The sequence below is a fragment of the Syngnathus typhle genome, linkage group LG6, assembly GCF_033458585.1.
Source record: "Syngnathus typhle isolate RoL2023-S1 ecotype Sweden linkage group LG6, RoL_Styp_1.0, whole genome shotgun sequence".
Classification (NCBI taxonomy): Eukaryota; Metazoa; Chordata; class Actinopteri; order Syngnathiformes; family Syngnathidae; genus Syngnathus; species Syngnathus typhle.
The window spans coordinates 7,033,084-7,056,447 of record NC_083743.1 but is presented as its reverse complement, the minus strand read 5'-3'; the positions used below and the strand labels follow the sequence as shown (position 1 = coordinate 7,056,447).

The 23,364-nt window shown below is 44.3% G+C and overlaps 1 protein-coding gene across 2 annotated transcripts in view; it reads right to left on the bottom strand.

The window, feature by feature from the left end:
- The window catches only part of LOC133155976 (serine/Arginine-related protein 53-like), a 67,150-nt gene that overhangs the window by 6,927 nt on the left and 36,859 nt on the right, over positions 1-23,364 (bottom strand). For both annotated transcript variants that reach the window (XM_061281676.1, XM_061281675.1), the window contains exon 7: positions 6,445-6,516. In XM_061281676.1, the coding sequence (XP_061137660.1) occupies positions 6,445-6,516 (72 nt within the window). The remainder of the gene's footprint in view (positions 1-6,444; positions 6,517-23,364) is intronic.

Below are 23,364 nucleotides of genomic sequence, written 5' to 3'. Positions count from 1 at the left end.
CTCTCTTTCATTGGACTGCTTGACAGGGTGAATGTGTGTGTGTGTGTGTGTGCGTGGTCTGCTACAAAATATATGAGGAAAGGTCACGGCCGAGTACGTGTGTTTCTCAGTAACAATTAATTAGGAAAATGCCCTCAGCCCTCCTCTTTTGACCTCCTTTGTAGACTAATAACCTTCTTACTGTTATATTTGTCCTTTTTTTTTAAATAAATCGTTTGCATATAAGAAATTAATATTTTAAACGATAATGAGACACTATTAAATATATTTAAATGTTTTCCGCTGGACATCGGCACTGTGCTTATGTCACCGAGAAATACACAATCACTTCTATGTGACGGCTGATGTGTACCCTGCAGGGAGTTGGAAGGGCTAGGCTGGGTCAGCGCCACCCAGGAGGATGACGCCATTTTGACCTGCAACGCTCTGCGGGTGTGTCGAACTGCTGCAGTCTGGCCACCCGCTTAGACCGCACCGAGCGCCGCTGCCGTGCGCGTGTGTGAGATCATGTCCAGACGTACGCTTGTTCCGCTTTGACGCACAAGGGAGGGGGAAGGGGGAGGAGGGGAGTTTTCCACTTGTAGAGAAGTCAGAACCTTCTTCAGCAGGTCACAGCTCGACAAATAATTTGAAGTTGAGTAAAGCTTTTAAATACACTGCTAACACCACTCATAGCCAAAAAGAATATGGTATGCTGTTTAAGCGGTATCGGTGTTGTAGTATCGGTGCCGGCGATAATCTTGTGTTTGTTGATCCCGAGAAATTATTTGCCCCAATTATTAGTATGTGTAGTAAATACACAACTGTCCAAAATGTCTTGGCTAAAAAACAAAAAAAAAATTTAAGATTCACGGTCGAATCGTCAGCCTGATTAATTCAACAATTATCAGTGCCTCGCCTTACTTGTCACTCATCAAAAGTTTGCTGAATATACATTGTGCTACTGGTAACGGGTTAATTGATAAGGGTGACCTGGGAAACGATTACCAATCACAGAAGGTTAAAAGGGGGCTGTCAATCGCGCCAAACCTGAATGAGTGCGGGACAAGGACTTGAGGAAATCAATTACAAATAACTTCAATGTGTGTGTGTGTACACGCAAAGTCATTCCTAAATACAAAATAAAAACATTTTTGGAGGATAGACTTAAATATCCCCCGCGTGACCATGATGCTGGTCTCATTTTAAAATATTTCCACAGACTTGAGGGCCCCCCTGTGTCGTTCACACAAAACCGCGTGATCGGCAATCAATCAACTTCAAGCTTTAGTTATCATTGCGCAGAGCTGAAGTTGACACGCCGACTTGTTTGTTCGAGCGCTGCTGTGTATGTATGTGTGTGTCGCACACAGGTACAAAAGGTCACATGGGGTGAGTGGCTGGGATTGGGTTCTCGCTCACATGGCCAGCAGTCACTGGCTCATATACACCGTCGACATCTATGAGGGAATATAATGAGATGGGATGGGAGGGGTTAGAAAGAAACTTGCATTAATGAAAAGAAAGGGGTGGGGGTCGGGGGGATCAATAAAGGCGTAATTGCTTGGTTTATCCGGTTGTAATGAAACAAATTGACAGGAGACGGAAGCTAAAGAGAAAGCTGGCACCCCAATGGTGTTATTTTGTATTTAGTTTTTGTTTTTTTTGGGGAGGGGCTGAGTTTGGGAGGAGAGAGGGAGGGGGGGAAAGGTCTTCTCGTGATAATTAAATCTTCTCACACTGATTTTCTGCCAAATTTATTTCCCCGGGGAGCATAACAGTGATTCAATGCTTAGCAGCCTTGCATAACTAATGGTCTCGGTGTGGGGTGGGGTGGTGGTGGGGGTCGAGTGGGGTGCACACCTGAATGAATAGGGAGGAGAGAGGAGCAAATAAAGGCAGCCTGTGGCACTTTTCATCTCCAATCAATCATTATACCGGCAAGGCACAAATCGAAAGGATGGTTTTATGCACGTTGCGAGCGGACTGTTTTAAAATGGTTCTTTGAAGCAAAAGTGTAATTAATTGCTGGTCTGCTCTCCTTTTTTCTTTTTTTTTTTAAATGGCTCCTGCAGTGCATTGTGGGTCTAAAAAAGAAAGCGAGCTTTAATTCCTGGAACAAATAGAGGTGGTGAAGTGTGGGCTCAATGTTGGTCTGACTGTTGCTGGCATGATTGTGTTGAGCACAATAACACAACAAATAAGGCCATTCATCACAAGTAAGGACGGGAGACGGGGCTCACGTCGCCGATCGTTAGCAAATCAATACAAACGGGATTTTCTTACAGCAAAATCACTGAGGGGGGATCTGTGCAGTCATAATTCATGTGCGGATCACATATTAACACAATGACATCTTTCAGTGCCGTATGTTATTGTTAATGTGATGAGATGGTGGACAGTTGAAAAGAGAAAAAAATAAATCCCGTGTTTACTAGCGGTTGAATTTGGTCACTTGTCCTTCGGCGTGCCACGGGGTGGCCTCGGTAATTAAAACATTTAAAGCGCAGCCAGTTTACCCCCCCCGCCCCGCCCGCCCCCTCGCTCACCGGGTGTGATATGGGGGTCACGCGCCTGTAGATTCTAATTTGCGCCCCATTTGTATTCATGACAGGCACGTGCTAAATATTTAACAGCAGCCCGGCAGGAGTTTGTATTGTTCGGCTTTGCGGGGTCAAATAATTTGATTTCAAGGCAGATTACATTAAGCATCAATGTCCAAGCGGGCACTCTCACTTGCCTCTCATTTCCTGTCTTTTATTGCGGCTCAAAACGAAGGCTTTGGATCACACAACAGCATCTTATCCAAGGGATTACTTATTACTTTCAATTAGAAAAGGCATCGCGTCGTTTATTATAAAACACACAAACCGGCCGGCGCTGGATGCGAACGGAAATTTTAGAGTGACAAATTGTTTCGTGTTTGTCCGCTTGAGGAAACGATTTATCCAGCCGACCATTTTTGAAAGCGCTTGCCAACATAATATTTGGTGTTGTGTATTAGGAAGGACAAAAAAAAATCCAGTTTGAGACATTTTCTGTTGCTGGACTCAAAAACGTTAGATGAGAAAATTGGGTCAGGCTAGTTTTCATTTGTGTTAAACCGAAACGCATTAAGCCTGTGATTGGCTGGCGACCGGTCAGCAGGAACAGGAACACTCAATAGAAAACAAATGGATTGTTATTTATATATAAAGTGATCAAATGAATATTTTGAGACAATTAATATGGCGAAATGTTGCGCGTGTTCACCAAATAAAACATCTCCCGAGTCACGAGGATTTGCACGCCATAGTGCGCTTTGAGTCTAGTTCTTCCAAATTGGACAAATGGCGACCCAAAAGAGTGAAAAGTGATTGACAACAGAGCTAGTTAGACAGCGACGAGGCCTTAATGGTTGCTGGGTCGAGCGAGTGGCTACAGCTGAATATTTAATGGGCATATAATTCCTCAACACACACACACGCAGACAAGGACACACCCACCCCGTGACCTGTCCTACACACAAAGTAATTAGGGAAACAGTCCTTTCGTTTAGCTGCCCAAAGAGCAAACGGTAGGTATAGATTCCCCTAATGATGTGGGTTAAAGAGCTATTATACGTCTCATTAAAATATATGATCTCCCAATCTGCTGCTAGTTTGAGGGAACGGGCAGAGAGCGGCACGCGGGGGGCTAAAACATCATCCTTGTTAGGCCCGGTGTCACATAACATATCGACAGAGATCCACTATTCGTCTGCACAAATAAAACACGCTTAGTAATTATAAAAAAGAAAAAAAATCCAACAAAAATCCTAAATGTCTTTTAATTTATTTTATATTATTATTTTATATGTATATATGTGTATTTATTATATTTATAAACTTATTTTTTTAATTTTGTGGCTCAAAACAAAATAAAACTTGAGTCACAGCTGCAACTTAGATGAGAACTTTGTAGATTGTGCGGGCGTACCTAATGATGTGGCCTGCAGATTGCCCCCGAAAGCTTGGCCACCTTCATAACTGCTCGTTGTTAAAACAGTTTGCACAACCAAAAAAAGCGCACAGTGATTGCGCCGCGCTGATGTCAAGTGCGCCTTGTGGGTACGCTAAGTGCAATCTCTTGACTTGAAGGCATGCGGCTAACAAAGGAAACCATCCTCCCCTTCTCATTCTCAGCGCCTTTCATTTCGCACGTTTCCTTTTTCAAGCGCTAGCATCATCTGGCTGCCCTTAACCAGCGAGGCAAACATTTCTTTTAAGTGGAGACTACTTTGTTAACTGATGGCCACGGGGCCAGTTATTGATCCCTTTTCTTTCTCTCACAAAAGCCCTGATGATAACCCCCCCCCCCCCCCCCCGTCCCCCCTCCCTCCCTCCCATCATCTCCTCGCAGCAATGATAGCACGCACATCACAGCGCTGACATGAATCAGATCCGGGTGGTTTCGATTAGCGCTACGCTAACGCGGACCCGCTGCCAGTCTCGAATCTATTTATGAAACGAGGCGTGTAGGAGGTAGCGTTCCGAGCTCTTCCCCTTCCACTCTTAAAAGGTTCCCTCGTTTCGCTCGACTTTAGCGGTGTAAACTTTTCTCGCGGAGTTGACCTCGGAGAGACCCTGCGGGGAATGCGGAGACCCCTGGTGATCTGTTGCTAAACTGCAAGAGTGGCCCACCTCTTCCATCTCGCTGGTGCTGGGAGGAAGGGCAGCGGAGGATACGGTTGGCTGATCGCTACTTGGGTTTGTGTCTAGCAGTGAGGGAGAAGGCCACAGGGAAAGTTCACATCTCGGGAAAGAAGTTAGACCTTATCCCACGGCCTTCCTGGTACATCAGAGAAATATTAGGCAGCATGGGTTGAAGGGCAAACGATGTTTTGTAGTTGGGAAATTACCCGATGAAAGTCGAGTCAAAGTCGATTGATCGACAACGACACTGATAATGATGAGGGATAGTTGCTAGTTTCACTCAATGTACCAGCATAGAAATAAATATGAAAACAAAAAACTAAAAATTAATAAAAATGCAACTCACCATTACACTGCATTAGTTGTATGATTATAGAACATGTGGGATTTTTTTTTTTTTGGCACAAAGTCTTAATTTGTAATATCGTTAATCTGATAGTATAACTAACATATTATATAAAATATAGCAACATGCTTGTTACAAATGGTGTATCTAAAAAAAAAGAAAAAAATAAAACATTACAGGCTAACAATATTAAATGTTTTTTTTTCTTTTCAGTGTGTGTGAATATTACAATCCCCAAGCCCTTACTGAAATATTCCACGACTCAAGGACAAGAAAAGGAGGCCCGATTTAATTTTTAGCTGTTCTGTCCCTCGGCTGTCATTACAGGCGGGAGCCAAACGAGGCAGCAGAGAAAAGGCGAGACAAAAAGTTTCGATGTTGATGACACTCAGCTAATGTTATCGTACGGGTGGGATAGAGAAAAGGAGACAAACAACAACAGGGTGTAAAAGAATCGGAGGATGAGGAGAGGAGAATACATAGTAACCAGAGCTGGGGACCAAAGCAAGAGTGCAAGGCTAATTACTTTCTGATGGCCATGGACCGTTCCCGGTGGAAGAAAGCCATATCGAGAACCCGGTCCAACCCAGCGGCGCCTGGAAAGCGGACTTTAAACCGATGATGATGATGATGGCTGCACTTTCATTCAGCCAAAAAGGCCAGCTAACTTTAAAGGTCACATTGCCATTCCTCCTCCATGGAAGCACCCACAAAATACACAAAGCTACAAGAGCGATAGAAAAAAAAAAGAAAACAAAAGAACACCCACACTAGAACAAATTATTCTGCTGCTGAACACACACACACAGACAGACACATTCTCATTTCTATGGTGCCCTGGTCAGAACAAGGACCAGCCTCATTATTCTATCGCGGGACTTTTATTATCACCAGCATATCCAGTGGAAATGACTCTTGGCTTTATTTGAATGTCTATCGGGACGTGTGTGTGTCAGCGCACGCTTGTGTGTGTATATACGATATCTCTGGCCACTGGGGAGCTTCATGCTGGCAGCAAAATCTGGCTGTAGTGTAAAGTATGTATATTTCCTTTGCATTTAATGCAAATGAAGTCCAAAAATAAACAGACATACATATGTACGTTCATTACAGTCGATGATGTGTCAAAAGTAAACAGAAAAGAGCAGTTGACAAGAAACTTTAACACTCATTGAAGTTATGAGCTGTAAAAGAAAAACGTCAACAATAATCTTAATAATGAAATGAACTGGTATGAAATATATATGTATCTTCATCATCATCATTATTACTATTATTTATAAAAAAAACACAATGTAACAAATTGAACCATTTGACATTTTTGCTTGAGTCCAATTAACATATTTTTTTAGGATTTGGGTCATTGATGTTTCAAATCAATCAAACTTAAATCGATGTTTTTTCCCCTTTATAAATGTATGATGCACACGCTCACACAACACTTACCTATATCCAGCTTTTTTCGGGTCTCCTGCTCTTGCCTGGCTATTTTGGCCTTAAGAACTTCATCTGTTTTGGCTAAAAAGAAAAAAGAGGAAAAGACATGGTTAATGAATATAATGATATAAATTGAAACGCAGAAACAAAGTTACACGTTTAGTCTGAAGTTGAACATGATGTGCTGAAAACAGTATGCAGGAATCACAAAGCAGTAAATGAAAACACGATACAAAACGAATCTTGATTTCTCGCAGGCAGGAAGTAGTTTCCCCTGCAAAAAGTCAAAGATAGCCACCCTGCCTCTTTCTTTCTCTCTCTCTCTCTCTCCATCCCTTGCAGCTCTTTATCTCGTTGGCATAATGAAATGCTTAAAAGCAAGCCGGGCGTCCGGGCGGGAGTAAACACTCGTCAAGCATCTCTTTTCATACCTCTGCCCAAATAAAAAAATAATCAAAATGTTAAGCAACGTTAAAAAAAAAAAAAAAAAAAGACACAATGTGCCGTGTGGCAGGACTATCAATACGGCCTGTGAATTAATTACATTTCCGTCGTGCACTACATCATTTATTTTGCGGGCGGCGAGGCCTCGATGGAGCCATTCGCCTTTATTGCGATTTCGCCGCTTGATGAGTGAGTTATGTAAAATTGAGTCTCCAATATCATTACACTTAATGAGTTTAAACTTTCAGCGAGGGGAAAAAAGTAGGCTGCAGTGTTGTTGTGGTTTTTTTTAGCTGAGGTGAACGCAATATGAGAGTGGGAGGAGAGCGCAGGGAAAGTGCGTGCGCGCTATAGGAGGGCACAACTGTGGGAGTCTGACGGCAGATTGTTGCAGGGAGTGTACTTTGTTTGAAATGCCTCATTGGAAGTGAGTGGCTCTATGAGCTGCCAAGCAAAACTGTTACATAAAATACATAAACAGTGTTTATATTGTGTGTGTCTGCGCGCGTGTGTGTGAGGCCACAGGGTGAGCTCGACTGCGCCGCCGGTTTTGTTCGCTAATTGGCGTAGACAAAGAAGCCGTCACACGGCTGTTACGGCTGGTTAAGTCTGGAGGTTACGCATCTTTACTGACAATGACTCGACATGGATGAGTGAACCCTCGTCTACCTCCCTCTGCGTGTGTGTGTGTGTGTGTGTGTGTGTGTGTGTAACATTGCCCGCGTGTTATTGGATCTGTTTAACTCGACGCTAAAAGTCCCAATTTAAAAAGCCGAAGGTTCGGGTCAAAAAGCAAACCGGGAAATTCAACATTTTGTGAGTTTATAATTACATTGGAAGCGCTATGGTCAAATGTGATCCAATACATCATTTTGTACAATTTGGCAGGGGAATTTTTTTTAATAAAAAATATAATAATAATATATAATAATAATAATTACTTTTTCATACCTCATTAAAATGAATGAGCTCCAAATTTCTTTAACTTTTTTTCCCAATCTTTATAAAAACAAAATGTGGAGAATTAAAGTTTGGGCATCATGACATCATACTTTGGCGCCTATTGCCATTGTGCTATTTCTGGTGTGTGCACCTTGGCCACCAGGGGGCAGTATAATCCTTACATTCAAATTGAATGAAGAGTTTCACAACTACTGTGACTGATTCAGTGAGTAGTAACAGTCAAATAATTTAGAGCCAGACCTTTCAATGAATTTTAGCTTTGAAAATCGAACTTGTTTCTGACTCTTTGTCATAAAAATCATACTTAATATAAAAAGTTAGAGAATCCCTGGTATAACAAATTTAAACTAACGAGCAGCTTAGCAAGGGGGGAGTGATGTAGCACTATTTGGCAGTTTTGCTCAACCCTGTGCGTGCTCTCATTGCAGCCAAGAATTTATTTAGCATGCCCAGTTGTGTGTTTGTGCGAGGACACCTGTGTAGGTGTGTGCGTGCGTTGCTTTGCTCGGGGCTACAGGGAAGGCAGGAAAGAGACAGTGAGGTGTGATGTGGGTGAAAAAGGGAGGGAAAAGGGTCCGGAGACACAAGCGGAAAGATGGCAGCCGTGTAGGAGAAAGGAAATACTGACAGCTTGAGGGGGGGGACAACCAAACAAGCGAGCGTGAAAAGGCTGGTGAACAACATCAGGGGGGGGGGGCTGATTTGACGCCTCTTTAGCGTTGTTTATCCTCCACCTCCATCCCTTTGCCAAAAGCGTCTCTTATCCTCTCCTCCTTCTGTTTTTTGCCCTCTACCAAGCCCTCCCCGCGTTCGCGCCGTTTCTTGCTCGTCTCTCCAGTACACCGAGCCTTGGGGCGATAGCAGCAAATCAAACTGTTTATCCATCTCTCATCAGCGCAAAACGCCTCGCGGGGCCCCCCGGCCCCCTCAAAACAATGGAAGCGAGGGCCGAGCGCAGAGCCAGGGATGTCGTTTAATGACATCAACAGGGGCGCTTCTTGAAAAGACGAGCTGCAAAACATGCAGGGGCAAAAGTATTGGGACACCTCTGATTTGATTAACTTGGGGTTGGGCTAGACCTTTCACAGAGGAAGCCAATTTAAAAAAAAAAAAAAAAAAGGATGACCAATCATGGCTCACCAAATGTGAACATGACAGCAAAATGTTAATTCCATAAAAATATCTTTCGTAGCCGCTTTCGCGGCTCCAGTCCAATATTGAGTAACAGCACGATGGACTTTTATTAAAGCGGGTAATAAAGGTTCTTTCACTTCATTTAGTCTGCGTTCCATCTTGGCCGTGTGAAAGGGGCGGAGCGCGTCCCGATTATGAGTGTAATTGCAGCTCGGGGGAATCCCCCGCAATGGCTGCCAGAAGATGTTTCACGTGAAAGGGGAGGAAGAAAGTGAGGCAGGTTGCCATGCATTTCTTTTCACTTCCTCCATCGCTTCTTTTTCCTCTTGGCAGGATTAGCGGGGTCTCGTTAGAAGGGGAAATGTAATAACGCTCCCACCAGGTGGAACGGGGCCATTATGAGCCGGGAGATGGATGGGCCGTGTAAGGCCGACGGGGGCCACGCGGCCCGCTCACAATTTCGATTCAATAAACTGGCAAAGCAAGAGCCGCAATCTGATTTATCTCTTTATACGCTGCCAATGTTCGCTTGCTCCGACGCTGATTCCCTATTACGGAACGGTGAAGGACTATTCATTGGACGTGTGGAGCGGCGGTCGCAGGGGCTTGTCGGGGGACCACGGTCAAAACAGACACAGCAGAGGGTTAATGCGTTTACGCGCGGATAAACAATTAAATCTAAAGCTGAGGTGAGTTATGGACTTATTAAGGGCGGATAAGGGAAGGCGAGTGCGCTTGTTGCTTGGGCCTTGGGCGAGGTGCTCTACATATGTAGCGCGCGGATTACAAGTGAGAATAGATATTACATTATAGAGTTTGAAAGAGCAGCATCCAGCCCACCTTTTGTAGCGAGTCTATAGCACGTGGGAAAAAAAAAATAAAGCAGCCGGCTGAGGTCAGCGCAACTGTTATTCACTTAGCTCGTATGCGTGTAAATGCGAGAGGGCACGTGTTGGCGGGCAACATATCCCGTTTGACTGCGGGCGTGCGGGCGGGCGTCGATGGCCGCCGCCGCCGCCGCCAATCAAAACGAGGAGGAGATAAAACAGGTCTACAGCAGCTGCATTTGACCTCAGGGAGAAGCACTGCCCGATTCAGCCACTAGGTGGTGCAGCACGCAGGCAACATGAGTGGGAGGCCTTTCCTCTCAAATGTGTGTTTGCATGTGTTCATCACGTGGCTGTAAAAAGACAATAGTCCACAGGAGATGTCACACATGAGTCCGGATTGAACGCCTCACATATAAAGAGATCAATTAGAGCTGCTGCTGGATGTTTTCGTGGAGGAATGAAGCAAAGGCGGGAAACCGGGCTGACACGCTGACCTCCGCACTGAACTTGCCAACATCTGACTGCCAGAAGAGCTTTGGAGTAACATTTTAAAAGAACATTTTGAACGTTTCCATTTGTATCCGTCAAACTAATTGAAATAGAACAAACAGGGCCATACAAATTAAACCAGAAAGGAAGTCATTAGCATAATTAGCATGTAGCCAATGTATTTATGTTCTGCTCACCTAATATGTTTCCCAAAAGTTCGGTATTAAGATTTAAAGGTGTGTGTACCAAATATATATAGTATATATTATTTTTATTAATATTTTTATTAACATAAATTATTTTTGCTTCTCATTAAGGTGATGGCATAATCTAAATCGTTTTTAACTCTGTCAACATTTTTTTTAAGGATTTTTTGCTTTGACATTTTGAATTTTTGAGTTATTCTATGAAGCATTTCATTTTGCATGGTTTGCTACGAAACGAACCTTTGAGGAGCTCCCGCAAAGTGCAGGTACAGTACGTCATTTTTTCTCACCCCATCATGAATAACTTTGTGGGTGATTTGCTCCTATGTTCTTCTAAGAAGAACACAACACTTGTGTGTCAAGGCCATTTCCTCCCTTCAGGTGCAACCTTGACCTTTAGGAGGTGTGAGGTTGTGAGCAGGTATCATGAGATCAATAAATTTTGCAACGGGGCACTTCGTGGGTGGGTGTTTCAGGTCCCGGACTTGCACCTGACCTTTGGACCGGAGCAGTGGCCCGTAACTCGCTCAGCCGGGGCCGGTGAGGACACAACGGAGGGGAAAATGGGCAGGGAGTTTCAGAGGCCTCCAGCGGTCAGAGCGAGATCAAAAAGGGATTTTACTCGGGAGGACTGCGTAGCGCCACGGGCTGCGCGTCCACTAACAAGAGGTCCGTCCATCTGCGCGTGCAACAGAACACGAAGCTGCCTAAGGGGAAGGTAAAACCCACAACAAAGCATCTACGATATAGTGGCCAGGTCGAAGTTCAAGTATGAAAATAGCATGTGTAAATTTCAATAGCCTCTGCACGGATATTAAAACATTACATTACGTTGTGCGTCTTCTAATTGGCTTGTGTACGCCTTTCAGACATGGCGGGCTGAAGTTCTGCGAGGAGAACTTTGTCAGAGATGAGTGGCTAAGTGCACATCGCAGGTCTTGAGAGGGCAATCAGAGCAAATCCATAATGCAGGGATCACTCTGTGAAATATTAAAGCATCCCGTGGCCTGCCAATGACATCTCACCCTCGACTTCAACCCCGTCATGTTTCCGCACGCTACTTCCTCTTTGTTATGCCTCCGATTTCTTTTCCCCTTCCTTCTCATCTCATTCACGTCCTTCAAATCTTTGCTTTTCTTTTCATTCTTGGCATCTGGCGGACTTGGCTTTTTGTTTTTTCCTACCACGCTTTGGACTGTGGGACGATATTAAAAGGCACACGGAAAATATTTGGCTAATCATGCTAGGTCGGGCTACCTGTTTGAAGAACGAGACAAACATCCACATCCGATTGCCAAATACTTGAGTGAATTCAAATTAAACAACTTTTATGCAGGCTTTCCCCAAATCATCAATAATAGATTTATATTTCTGTAACTCAGTAATATAAAAAAAGTATTCACAGCAATTGTGGTGCAAAAATATGCATGTGTGTGAGCCCTTGTGTGTGTCCACTTATTTTAGGGTGAGCGCACTTGATTACGCTGTTGAATGGTGGAGAATAAAACTCACCCCCTTCCACCCCGGCCGAAAGCCTGTTGGATTCCATTGTGACGGTGCAGCGCTGAGTATGTGTCTTGTGTGTGCGGGCGGCACTGCGAGTGCTGGGGGGGGTAGCTAAGACCATCAAAACCACCGCCGCACATGAAAGGTAGACCGGAGCGGCTAATCGCCATAATGACACAAGGAGACTACGAAAGGGTCGGCCACTTAGAAGAAGAGAAAAGCGAGGAGAGGTTCTGGCTGTGTCAATGGGGCTCGGCTCAACTGACCACATTACAGGAACAAACACGGAGTGCCACAGCAGAGCCACAGGCTTGGTGGTCCGACTGCTCTTTTTTTTTTTTTTTTTCTACTGTGGAAGGCTCAGTGTGCCTGCATTGTAGTCTTTTTTTGGGTGGGTGGGGACTTGAAAACGCTATTAAAAGATTGGCAAAAAAAAAATATATTGAGATCTCCACCAAGGCTTGGAAATTCAAAAGTGAACAGTGAAGTTGGGATTGAGTCTCTGGGGTCAATTTTTAATTGTCAGAGTAAAATGTTAATATGATAGCAATGCATTGAGAGCGAGAGCGAGAGAGAGAGAGAGAGAGAGAGAGAGAGAGAGAGAGAGAGAGAGAGAGAGAATGACAGGCCCCCTCCCGAGCTCGTAAGAAGACAACCGTAACATCGCCCCCCCCCCCTCGCCCTCTCCCCTTCTTGTCCCTTAATTCTTATTTTCATGGCTTTGCTTAAAATATTGATAATCAATTAGCACCACGTCTGTTTTGCTACAAGAATGGCTGTTGCGCTCTATCACTCTGTCAGGGCCAATTGGCCGCTTATTCAAAGTTCATCTCTTTCCTCGGCGGCTCTGCGCCTTTGGAGGAGTCATTACGTGTCGAACATAGCCTGAGGTGCAATCACCTATTCTCTTTCATTACCGGCGAGATGGAGAAGGTGAGAGAGATTATTAGAACTTTGGAATGATCACAAAGCTCCACGCCGCCTGTCAGATCCCCCCTACGTGTAATTCATCTGGCCTCGCTCAGCCAGCACCCCCCCCCCCCCTCCTCCCCCTCTCTCAGCCAGGGGTTTGGCCACAGACATTATTCATGAACATCTGCAGCGCGCTGAATATTCGGCAGCTTTCGCCCTGATGATGAAAAGGGAGCTGCCCCCCTTTAGACTGGAAAATTAACATGCCGGCGTGGCGATTATGGACGTTTCATTTTAAGCCCCGGCTTTGACACGCCGAGACCGACCACTGATGGCTCGGACTGGGTCCGGGAACTCTCTCGTTGAAATAGCATGCGAGAACCTTTTGGGTGTGTCGTCAATTAGAGGCAGGGGTGGGGGTGGGGGGGGTGGGGGAGTCAAGTGCAAAAATCATTCCTCAAAGATGGATGCCCAACCTGTGGCGAGAGCCAAAAATGTCTCATTCCACCCCCTTCACCTGCGTCTTTGATTTTCTCCTGCTTGTCTCTCCACATGAAAATGCCGGCAGATAATGGAGGCTATTCCTCTCTCGCAAGGCGAGGAGCACAACTGGAGTCCAGCCAAGCGTCCTGTCCCTCTCCCTTCCTCCCGTCCGTCGACGAGATGTGCTCTCATCGTGGTGCTTCTGTAACCGTGCCAAGCCTCGGAGAAAAATTGGTTGAAACACAACAGGGCAGCATTTTTACCTCTAGGAGGTAAAAAGTGTTTGCTCCACATCCTTTGGCCTAATATTTGAGCCAAAAGCAAAAGTTTGGACTGACAAAAGAATTTTCATGCACTGTAGATTCATTGCGTGCCAAGATCTTAGATTAATAATGGGAGCGTTTGGACAACCTCTACAAACAAACAAACAAACAAACAAACAAACAAACAAACAAACAAACAAACAAACAAACAAACAAACAAATACATAAATAAATAAAACTATTGTAGTCATGTGAATCCAGGCAGCCATCAATGTAAATAAATGAATAAATAAATAAATAAAAACTTGGTGCCACATAGTAGTTAAAGCTTGACGCTCAGCTAAAGAGAAGCGATGAAAGAAACGCAAGAAATATAAGTGGACCCGATAGACAAAAGAAATCAGCTTTCATTGCCTCTAAGAAGAAGGAACACTTGGAGGCTTCTGTTCTGACAAGGCTGGAGCAGGACTTTGCGCTGCCCATCGCTGACTGTACCGGCTACGGGATCCCAAATGAGATCTGGCAGCTTTGTCAGCGAGTTTGAGGAGCTCAGCGGCGGGGCGGGAACGACGTCGACGGCCTCGCTTTTATCTCTAAATCGAAAGGCGAGCTCCCGTGAATGCTCCACAGTTAAGGAAAAAGGGGAGCGTGGTTGCAGAAAAACTTGTCAAAATAGAACAAAGCGAGACACAAAAAAAAAAAAAGGGAGCTGGACGCAGAAGGAACATGCCAGAAGATGTTAGGCCTCTGCACCCCGACATTCAGTCCGTGAAATAAAGTAGAGCTGCTTTGGAAGTTTCTCCAAGATTTTTTTGTTTTTTAAACAAAAAAAATTCTAAAACGTCAACTATAAGTAAGCGTCCAAAAAGAAAGCCTGTTAGCATCAACTTAGCCTGATATATTTAAAAGCAATGAAAATAACATTCCGTCCATTTCGGCAACTCTTTTTTTTTTTCCCCCCCGTCGCAACTGAGCTATAAATGTATCCCAAACTTTTCCTCCATAGAGCAGAAAAAAGGGGAAACGGAGATTGCAACGTGTTGTGCGGAGGGATTGTAAGAATAAAAGAAGCCTTAGTGGTATAATATCACGGTTGAATCCCCTTGATCCCTTCTACCTCGTTCCGCTCGCGTCGTCGTATTTTCTTTTTTCAATTTACAGGATTTTGTTTGTGTGTGCGCGACAGCGAGGAGGATGAGGTAGAACATTTATCTTTATCCCGGTTTTGTTGCGTTTGCTCCTCCTTGACAATGCGCGGCGGTAATTAGTCGGCCGGTTTGGTTCCAAGCTTTTTCGCCGAGTGCCCCCATTTGCCAACTTTCGCCTTTTGTTCTTGCCACACAATGCCGCCCACTCGCCCGCGGTGTCCTTCTCCCTCGCTCCCTTCTTTTCCGTGCTCACACCCACACAGGGCGTGAAACAATCTAGCCAAAATGCGCTTCCATTTAAAACCCCATTACCGAGTCCCTGTTGTTTTGTTCTGCGCAATTAAAAAAAAAAAAAAAAAACGGGCCTCTTCATCAGAACGCTTCTATGGTTCCGAGGAGTTACTGTGAGCTGGCCGGCTCGGCTCCGCCTAATTCTTCAGGTTTTGTTTACATATAGGCTTAGACTGGTCCCATTTGAAAGGGCTCAGTGCCATACTTCATCCTTAAGCCTAGATAATACCGGCGAGTAACTTCAGCCAAATTGAAATAAAGATATTGTACATAGACGTGCTTGAAGCTAGTGTGAAAGAGTGCTTGCGATATTACCTCACAAAGTACTGACACACTTCAAGAGGGTTAAAAACTTGGAACGAGACTTTTTTTTAAGGCGGGGGGGGGGCTCTAAAAGAGTGTCAGGTGGTAATTTCAGACTCTGGACTTCTGGGCAAGGGTGCACGGCCTGGGCCATACAGGAAGGGTCTCATTTCAAAGGAGAGCAAATAAATGAGAGACAACGGCGAGTGGTGACCACAAGGTCACTAATGGTTGAGGTGTTCTTTTCCCGAGTTGAGTAATGACGCATCAACATTGTTCAAAAGGTTCAGGCTACTACAATTTGAGTGTAATGCTTTTTTTTTTTACAAAAACAAGACAACCGCCAAAATCCACCCACCAATTCTCACCCCAAAAGCTGTGCTGCTAGCATATCTTGAATATTCTATTGCTCCATGTAAAATGACAATAATAATCAAATAAATGCCATACCACTGAAAAGAATGTCAACCAAATTTGAATGATTAAAACATATCAAAGACTTCTTATTCTGTGGACAGCAAAAAGAATTGAGGCTAACTCAACAGCGCTAATACCCACAACTGTTCCATCCCCAATTAGGACCACAACTTCAACTATTTAGCCGCCATATGCACTTATTCACTAAACATGCACCGACAGGTGAGCTAGTCGCCCATGTCGCAAATTGAAGAGGAGGTTGAGGCGGGCTCGGCCATCAAATGACAGGTGCTCCAAGGAGGAGGCTCTGGACAGCTCTATAATTCACTCCGGTCAAGACATTTAGGAGACACAATGGCTTCAAAGTGCGCTCGCGTGCCTGAAAATGAACACACTCCATATATAAAGTAGCTAATGTCACTCGACTAAATCATAAAGGTGGATGGAAAAGCATTCTCCTCAACTGATAATGTCCATTCTAACCTCCCCCCACCCAACGAAACAACATATTGTCTGTATTGATCTCTATTTAAAGCCCTCCAATAATAAAACTGGGGCCTCAACCAAAAAGAGGCTTAGACCCGCTAATTGAGTCTGTGCTGAAAGGAAGCCATTGATCAGGAGCATTATGGGGAAATTAAACAGCACCGCCAAAAGTGGATCAAAGTCAATGAAGGCCCAATGCGGGCCTGGGGAGGAAACCGATACGCACCCCTTGACACACACAGTGTCACATTATTTTAAAAACACTTGTAGAAACTTGCTTACTAAAAAAATAGATGAATATTTTTTTTTTTAAAAATGCAAAAAGTATCATCTTGCTGAGGACCTGTGGATGAGACCCACTGGGGGAATGAATACAGCAATGGGGCCCTGTCTGGTTCATCTATTGGTGCCGTGAGACCATCATAATCTGGTCCCTTGCCCCCTTCCCGCCCCGTTCCATCCCACCGGCCTCACCGGTGGGCCCTCAAGGCTCCCTGCCTTCTGCTGGGGGGCTTCTTTGTGTCTAATTACCAGCCGGCGAAATGATACATAGGGCACAAAACACATGGATCAAGAGCTTTTTCTAAAAATCACAACTAATTTATAATTAGTAATTTAAGCCAATTCACGGAAATAAAAAAAACTCCCTTGGTCTTTGCTTTTATGATTTAATTTTTATACAACACAAAATAATAATAAATAATCAAATTAATTAATAAAATATATTTATAATTGATTTATTTAAATTTAATGTCGAATTAATAAAATTTAATTAGCACACAAACAACATTTAAAAATGACTGATGATCTCAGGAGTATAAACGCAAAGAAATAAAATTGTCTTAAGACCAAATATGGCTATGCTGAAAACACGCCAAAGGGAAAATGCAACTGTTGCACTCCTGTGAACTTCAACGAAGCGAGTCGTCGGAGGAAGCGCGATAGCCACAAACACCCGCCTAGATCCACTTAAAACAAAGTTAGCGACATCAACTCCACATTGTGGCCCAATCTACTTACACAAGCAAATCCAAAGCTTACATTACACTGAAATAAGCGGCGGATATTGGCAGAATGGGTTTACCCCTGCATTGTTCTAACTGGGCTTTTCTGAGGGAATTTTCCGGCCTCGGATTGTTTCAAAAAAGACGACAAAAAAAGTAGTTGTTGGCCTCCATCTCGAGGAGGACTTGGCCAGGATTGGAGGGGGTGTTAAGATGATTTGTGGGCCCTTTCTCCTATCGGATCATCTAAAATGTGAGCGATTACACCGGTAATCGTCCGCAAGCCGACGCTGGCACAGTCTGCCTCGGGGAGATAAAGGGCGAGCGACAACAGTTGAGAACCAAGAGAATGAGACCTGAGAGAGACAACGGGAGGAAGGTGGCAGATTATCACACGCCGGGACGAGCTTGTACGCCTTTTCTCCGCCACGTACATTGTTTCTACGGGGAGACGGACGTTGTTTGTTGCGGGCCAAACAAATAGCCGACACCGCCTCATCAAAGCTCGGGATTGGCAGCCAAGTGTGGCTGTTGACAACAACCAAGCTGGTGAAAGAAGAGAAGAGCAGAGAGAGGAAGGAAAACAGGAAGACAAGAGAAATCCCTGCTGTAATTCCCCAAACTGTAATCCACTGGTTTTAATGGTGTGTGTGTGTGTGGGGGGGGGGGGGGGGATTACACATTTATCATCAATGCTCATTCCGGTTCTGCGTGTATGTGTGTGTGTGTGTGTGTGTGTGTAGGAGCCCCGACAATGCTAGTTGAGGGATTTAAACTGCCGTTCGCTATCACACAACCGCACAATTGAGAATAATGACAACGGTCTATTCGCTGCAGCTGATCTTCAAGATCAAGTCCTGAGACAAACTCGCGCTTGGCCGACAGCCAGCGTCCTTCCCGTTGGTCACAGTGACACTCTATTATGGAGGGGTCAGAGGTCATACCTGGCGAGATGTGCGGAGGGGGGGGAAACCCAGTTTTAGCGCATATTGGGGATTGGAAGGTTTGTCAGATTACATCTGCGGATCTCATATTGGTTCTCGTGAGGTTGTGCGGGTGTACCTAATCAAGTGTCCAGTGAGTCTATTAAAAATATATATTACTTCAAGAAGTAGGGGGACATTGTGGTTATTTTTTTTTAATCCAACTGCCATTTTAATATGTACTCAAAGTGTAATTGTAATTGCCTTTGATGCAAGTGTCCAGATTGAAGAAAAATGGCTTCTTGTAAGCGAGGCACAATATGGTACGACATGTGTGCTACAGATGTAGTAGCTCTGAAAAATCATAGTGTGTGTGTGTGTGTGTGTGTGTGTGTGTGTGGATGTGTGTGAGTGTATATAAGAGAGAGAAAGAGTACCTGAAGAATGCAAATATATGAGCAGGAGAAAGAAGGGGGAAATTAAATGAACATTAATTCTGCTGTCTCGGCAAACAGCGAGATGAAAGAGCGGCCGTGCACTTTCTCCTATTTATACGTACCTCCTGGATGAAAGTTTGCGGATGGAGTTAGAGGCCAAACGCTTGCTTCATTAATAAAGCCGAATCGGCAATTTGAGCCAACTGGGGACATTTAAGGGAGGACTGGCTGACTCCAAAATCAAAGATTGGTGTTTAAAAGTACTTGTGTAAGATAAGGCTTCACTTTTGACTAGCTGCCTGAAGGAAGAACAAGATGGAAAGCACAAATACATGAACAAGAGGTAAGAAAAAAAATAAGAACAGTGTGCCCAGTGTGTGAATTCAGTTCAGGAGGTGTAAAAGTGCAATCTGTGAGAAATTAAGCCTCGCGCTGGAAGAGTGAAACAATTCACCTCCATCTGTTCCAAAGGCCTGGAACATGATATCGGAGACGACAGGTGTCTAAATGTTTATTAGGCGCGTCTGTGTCTTTGAGTTTTGACCCGCACTAATTGAATTTAAACAAACCTTCACTTCAGGAGGCGGCACGAACACAGTGCGCGCCTTGGCGGTAACATTTCAAACGTTTCTGCCCCGTGAGAACAAACGCAACGGCGTATTATTTAACGTATTACTTCATTCGTCCGTTATGGTCTTCATGGGAAATGTTCTAAAAAATCTCTGACACCACGACAACAAGTATCTTTGAAATGACAAACTTGTCTCAATTGCTAGCTGCATTTCGGGGACAGTTCATTCGGTACACCAGCGCAATCTCAGAGCTGAATTAAAAAGTTTGGTCGATCAAAGTTTCATGCTGGGGAATTTTGAGTCCAACTGTAGTTTTCATCAGCGCATGAAAACGAACGGAGATCTTTCCTTCAAGTCAATAACTAATGACCCGTATTTTCCCTTATTTAACGTCAGCTTTACCTCGACCCGCACATAGCCCCGCCCCTTCGCCCCCCCCTGCCGCGGAAGGTGTGACGTTTCACGCGGATTTGTTGCCAATTTGATGCATGGCGGCGTAGAAAGTCGATGAAATAACGAGGGGGGCAAATTCATTAAGCGTGTGTAAATGTAACACTTCTCAAGATTCATGGGGATGTTCACGTGGTGCATAATCATGCCTCCGTCTGCTCATCTCGCTGCGGCATAAAACATTTCATCTGGGAGGAACTCTTTCTGTCGTTGGACCCTCTACTAACCCCCCTCCCCATTTCTCCGTCTTCCTCCCTTGATCTCGCTCCGTGGCTGCCAGAAGCCACAATCATAAAATTATTAAAATGCTGTTTGGCTGCCATTAATCAGCGGCGGCGATAAATCCTCACGCGGGAAGTGACGGCGCATTAGTCACAAACCTCTCGGCCCTGACAGACACGCGGTAATGAGCCGCAAAAACGGCGCGGGTCAATCATAAACTCATCAAATGCGTCATTTAATTTCTCCATTTGGACAAACACAATTTGTTTATGAGAGAGATATCAGGTGTTGTGGAATGAGCGACGGCGCTGAAATGGCCGGCGCATTAATCAGAGCTTGATTACGCGCGACTCTGCGGTTGTTTATCCTAATTTCATTCATTTCCATCAACAAAGCAAACACGGGCGAACGCAGCCATTAGCCGTGGTCGGGGATGGCACAATTACAGCCCAGCCATTAAATAAAGTGATGATGAATGGGCCAATACAAACTAAAACAAAGGCGGTTTTATTACTTCAATTGCATGTGAGCCTTCGTCTTCCTGGTTGGCTGTGTCTCTCGCTGGAAACAAAAACGGACTAACTGCGCGAGGGAGACACAAATGAGGTTTAAAAACTCAAATCTACTACGTTGACTAGTACTCCACGATATCGATTTTACAACCATTGTGTAATGCACCAAAAAGTTAAACACAACTGAACTTGACTCAGGCAGTAATTCTTTGATAATCGCTGCACTATGCCATCGGGGGTCCAAACATCCTTATGTGGCTAGAACCAACTCACACATAATGGACAGATGCGCCAATGTAAAAAGACAGCTGGTGGAAAGATGTACACGTGTATGAGTTCTTGTCAAGATGTATCGGTAGTTTTTAACGTGGTGATCTTTCAATCGCAGCACATCACTCCGGCTAGCCCTGCCCACGATATAGTGCTGAATAAATAAATTTGCCTTGCCATATGTCGTTAACATGATCAACTCCGTCCCTTCTCATCTCACGCAGTGTGCAGCCGGCATCTCTCTCCCTGAGCGCACGCCAGCAATCCATGCTAATTAAATTACTTAGCAAAGTTTACTTAACAGTAAATAAACGCTTAGCAAAATTTAAGGCGGTTGCAGATTTGCTTTCATTCCACTTCAGTGCCGGCGCTCGTTTTAGGCTCGTCTGCAAATAATTAGCGTGTGCATTTGCATCAAAATCGTTTATCCCATATGTTGCGAAATTATGGAAAGCCGTAAATTAAAATAAATCCTTTTCTTTCTGTTATGTCTACATGTTGAGAGACAGGCGGGGGAGAAGGAGGAGGAGGAAGAGATGCCACCATGTGTCTCTAAACACTGACAAGGATGGGGGGGGGGGCTGAAATAACTCAGTTTGCATTGGAACTCGCTCGGAGTGATTCGTTTTAAGAGCTCACCAGATGCTGTTTGAAATCTGCCCACATAAGAAAAACAAAGACGTGCTTCACAGACACGCAGCGCAGCGGCCGACACTCAATGGCTGACATGCTCCCTCTAGTACGGCGTGTCTACGGCACTAGCCAAGGAGACTCGGGTACAAATTTGACGGGTTTGTGATACACGGATTACCCTATGATGAAAACATGTGTAGTCGGCACAGGGATAGGGCGTTACTGCTTTAGAGCGCCTCATTGTTTTGACGCAAAAAGGCCCCGTAACAACCCAGTGGGCTATATTTCGGTCAGTGTGAATATATATTTGCAGCTCAAACATGTCATTTATGTGTAGGCATGAAAAACACGTGCATTCAGCGGATACACATATCATTTGAGAGCAGAGAGAATAGCTTGGTTTTTCATGATTTCGTTATTTTCAATCATTCCAATTTGGGAAAGTTGTTAAAAACAATTTTCTGTGGCGCACCAAATTTACAAGATCTATTTGTTAAAGTGTTTTTAAAAGTGAGACATATGTAATTGATATTTTGCATTGCGATGTTTGAAATTTAAAAAGTTTCTATGTTACTACTGACTATTTTAGATACAATATTTAATTTCAACAAAAAAATAATTGAATCCATCCAAAGCTCAGCATGGTTTTTTTTTATAAAGTCAGCATTTTTGAAGGCCTTCTTACATAAGATTTTTTTTTCCCGACGTTTAAGTGCTTATTTCTACGGATCCGCCATTAATACATGCTACGGCCTGAGGCGAAAGCACAGAAAGGTGCAGGGTGTCATCACCCTGTTGCAAAAGGATGTTGCTTTATTATAGCCATAAAACAAAGCCCAGAAAAAATCAATTGGACATAAACCTTTGATCCAGCCAGGCCAGTCCACCCAGTCATTAATAGTCTCGCTTTTAGACTGGAAGGCATATTCCTTATTGGAGTGAGGAGTCAATTGTTCTCCAGCCTTCTCATCTCCAGATCAGATGCCTCTTCCACCAGAGTCAACTGGTAAACGCTTATTCAGGTATTTGAGGGCTTATGAAACTGGAGGCCTCTCTCTATCTCTGTGTGAGCCATAATTAAGACTGTTGACTGGAACAATGAGGTAATGGCACATAAATCCATCTGATCAATGGTTACAGAGTCTAAATTACAGGACACCCTCCTGTGCTATTATCCTCTCAAAGGACAAGAGGACACGGATACACGCACTAATAGCATCCAGGGGATTTCTGTTGTTGTCTGAATTCCAAAGAATTCCGCTGACAAGACAAAATTGGCCAGAACGGTAATAAATAAAGACAATTTTCCGACAAAAATCCCAATAAACCCAAAAGGTGTTGGTGCAAACTAGCAATCAACGTGCAGTTACACAAAGTACAACAGGTCATCCAGATGTATTGCGCTATAATTGTATGAGTGTGTTGGGAGGGGGGAGAGCGGAGAAGGGGGGGGGGGGGAATGAAGGTCAACATCGGCTAGTGGTTCAATTAGTCATGAGTGACACGAGCAAGTGGTGCCGGGACCAGACGAATTAAGAAGCGCAAAATGTCTGATGACTGTTATTATCCAAACAAATACTCGGAGGCATTCCAGAGATGATCGAGTATAAGAGTCAGGTGATAATTACGCTGGGAAGAAAGAGAGAAGGTACAAGAGTGTGTAAAATAAAATTGAAAAAAAAAAAAAAGATACATATAAAAAAAAAAAAATTAAAAAAAGGAGGTGCTCTCAGCATCTTTATTAGGTCTTACTCTGGCAGAACAAAGGACGGCAGCCTCCTAAATGTGGCGCATTAGCCCTTGAGTTCCAGAGGGCGTAAGGTGACACCCCTCCATGTATGTGGTCTGTTCACCATACATCTGTCAGGGCCTAAGGGGGTGGGCTGAGCTGCTGCGAGCGAGCGAGCGAGGGAGGGAGGGACTGCGCTGACCGTAGGGACCCCTGCTGGGACTGAGCGCTATTTGCTGTGAATGAATTAGTCCTATTGCACGATGTTGCTAAAACGCTTGGCTTGCTGATCCGCCTTTGCA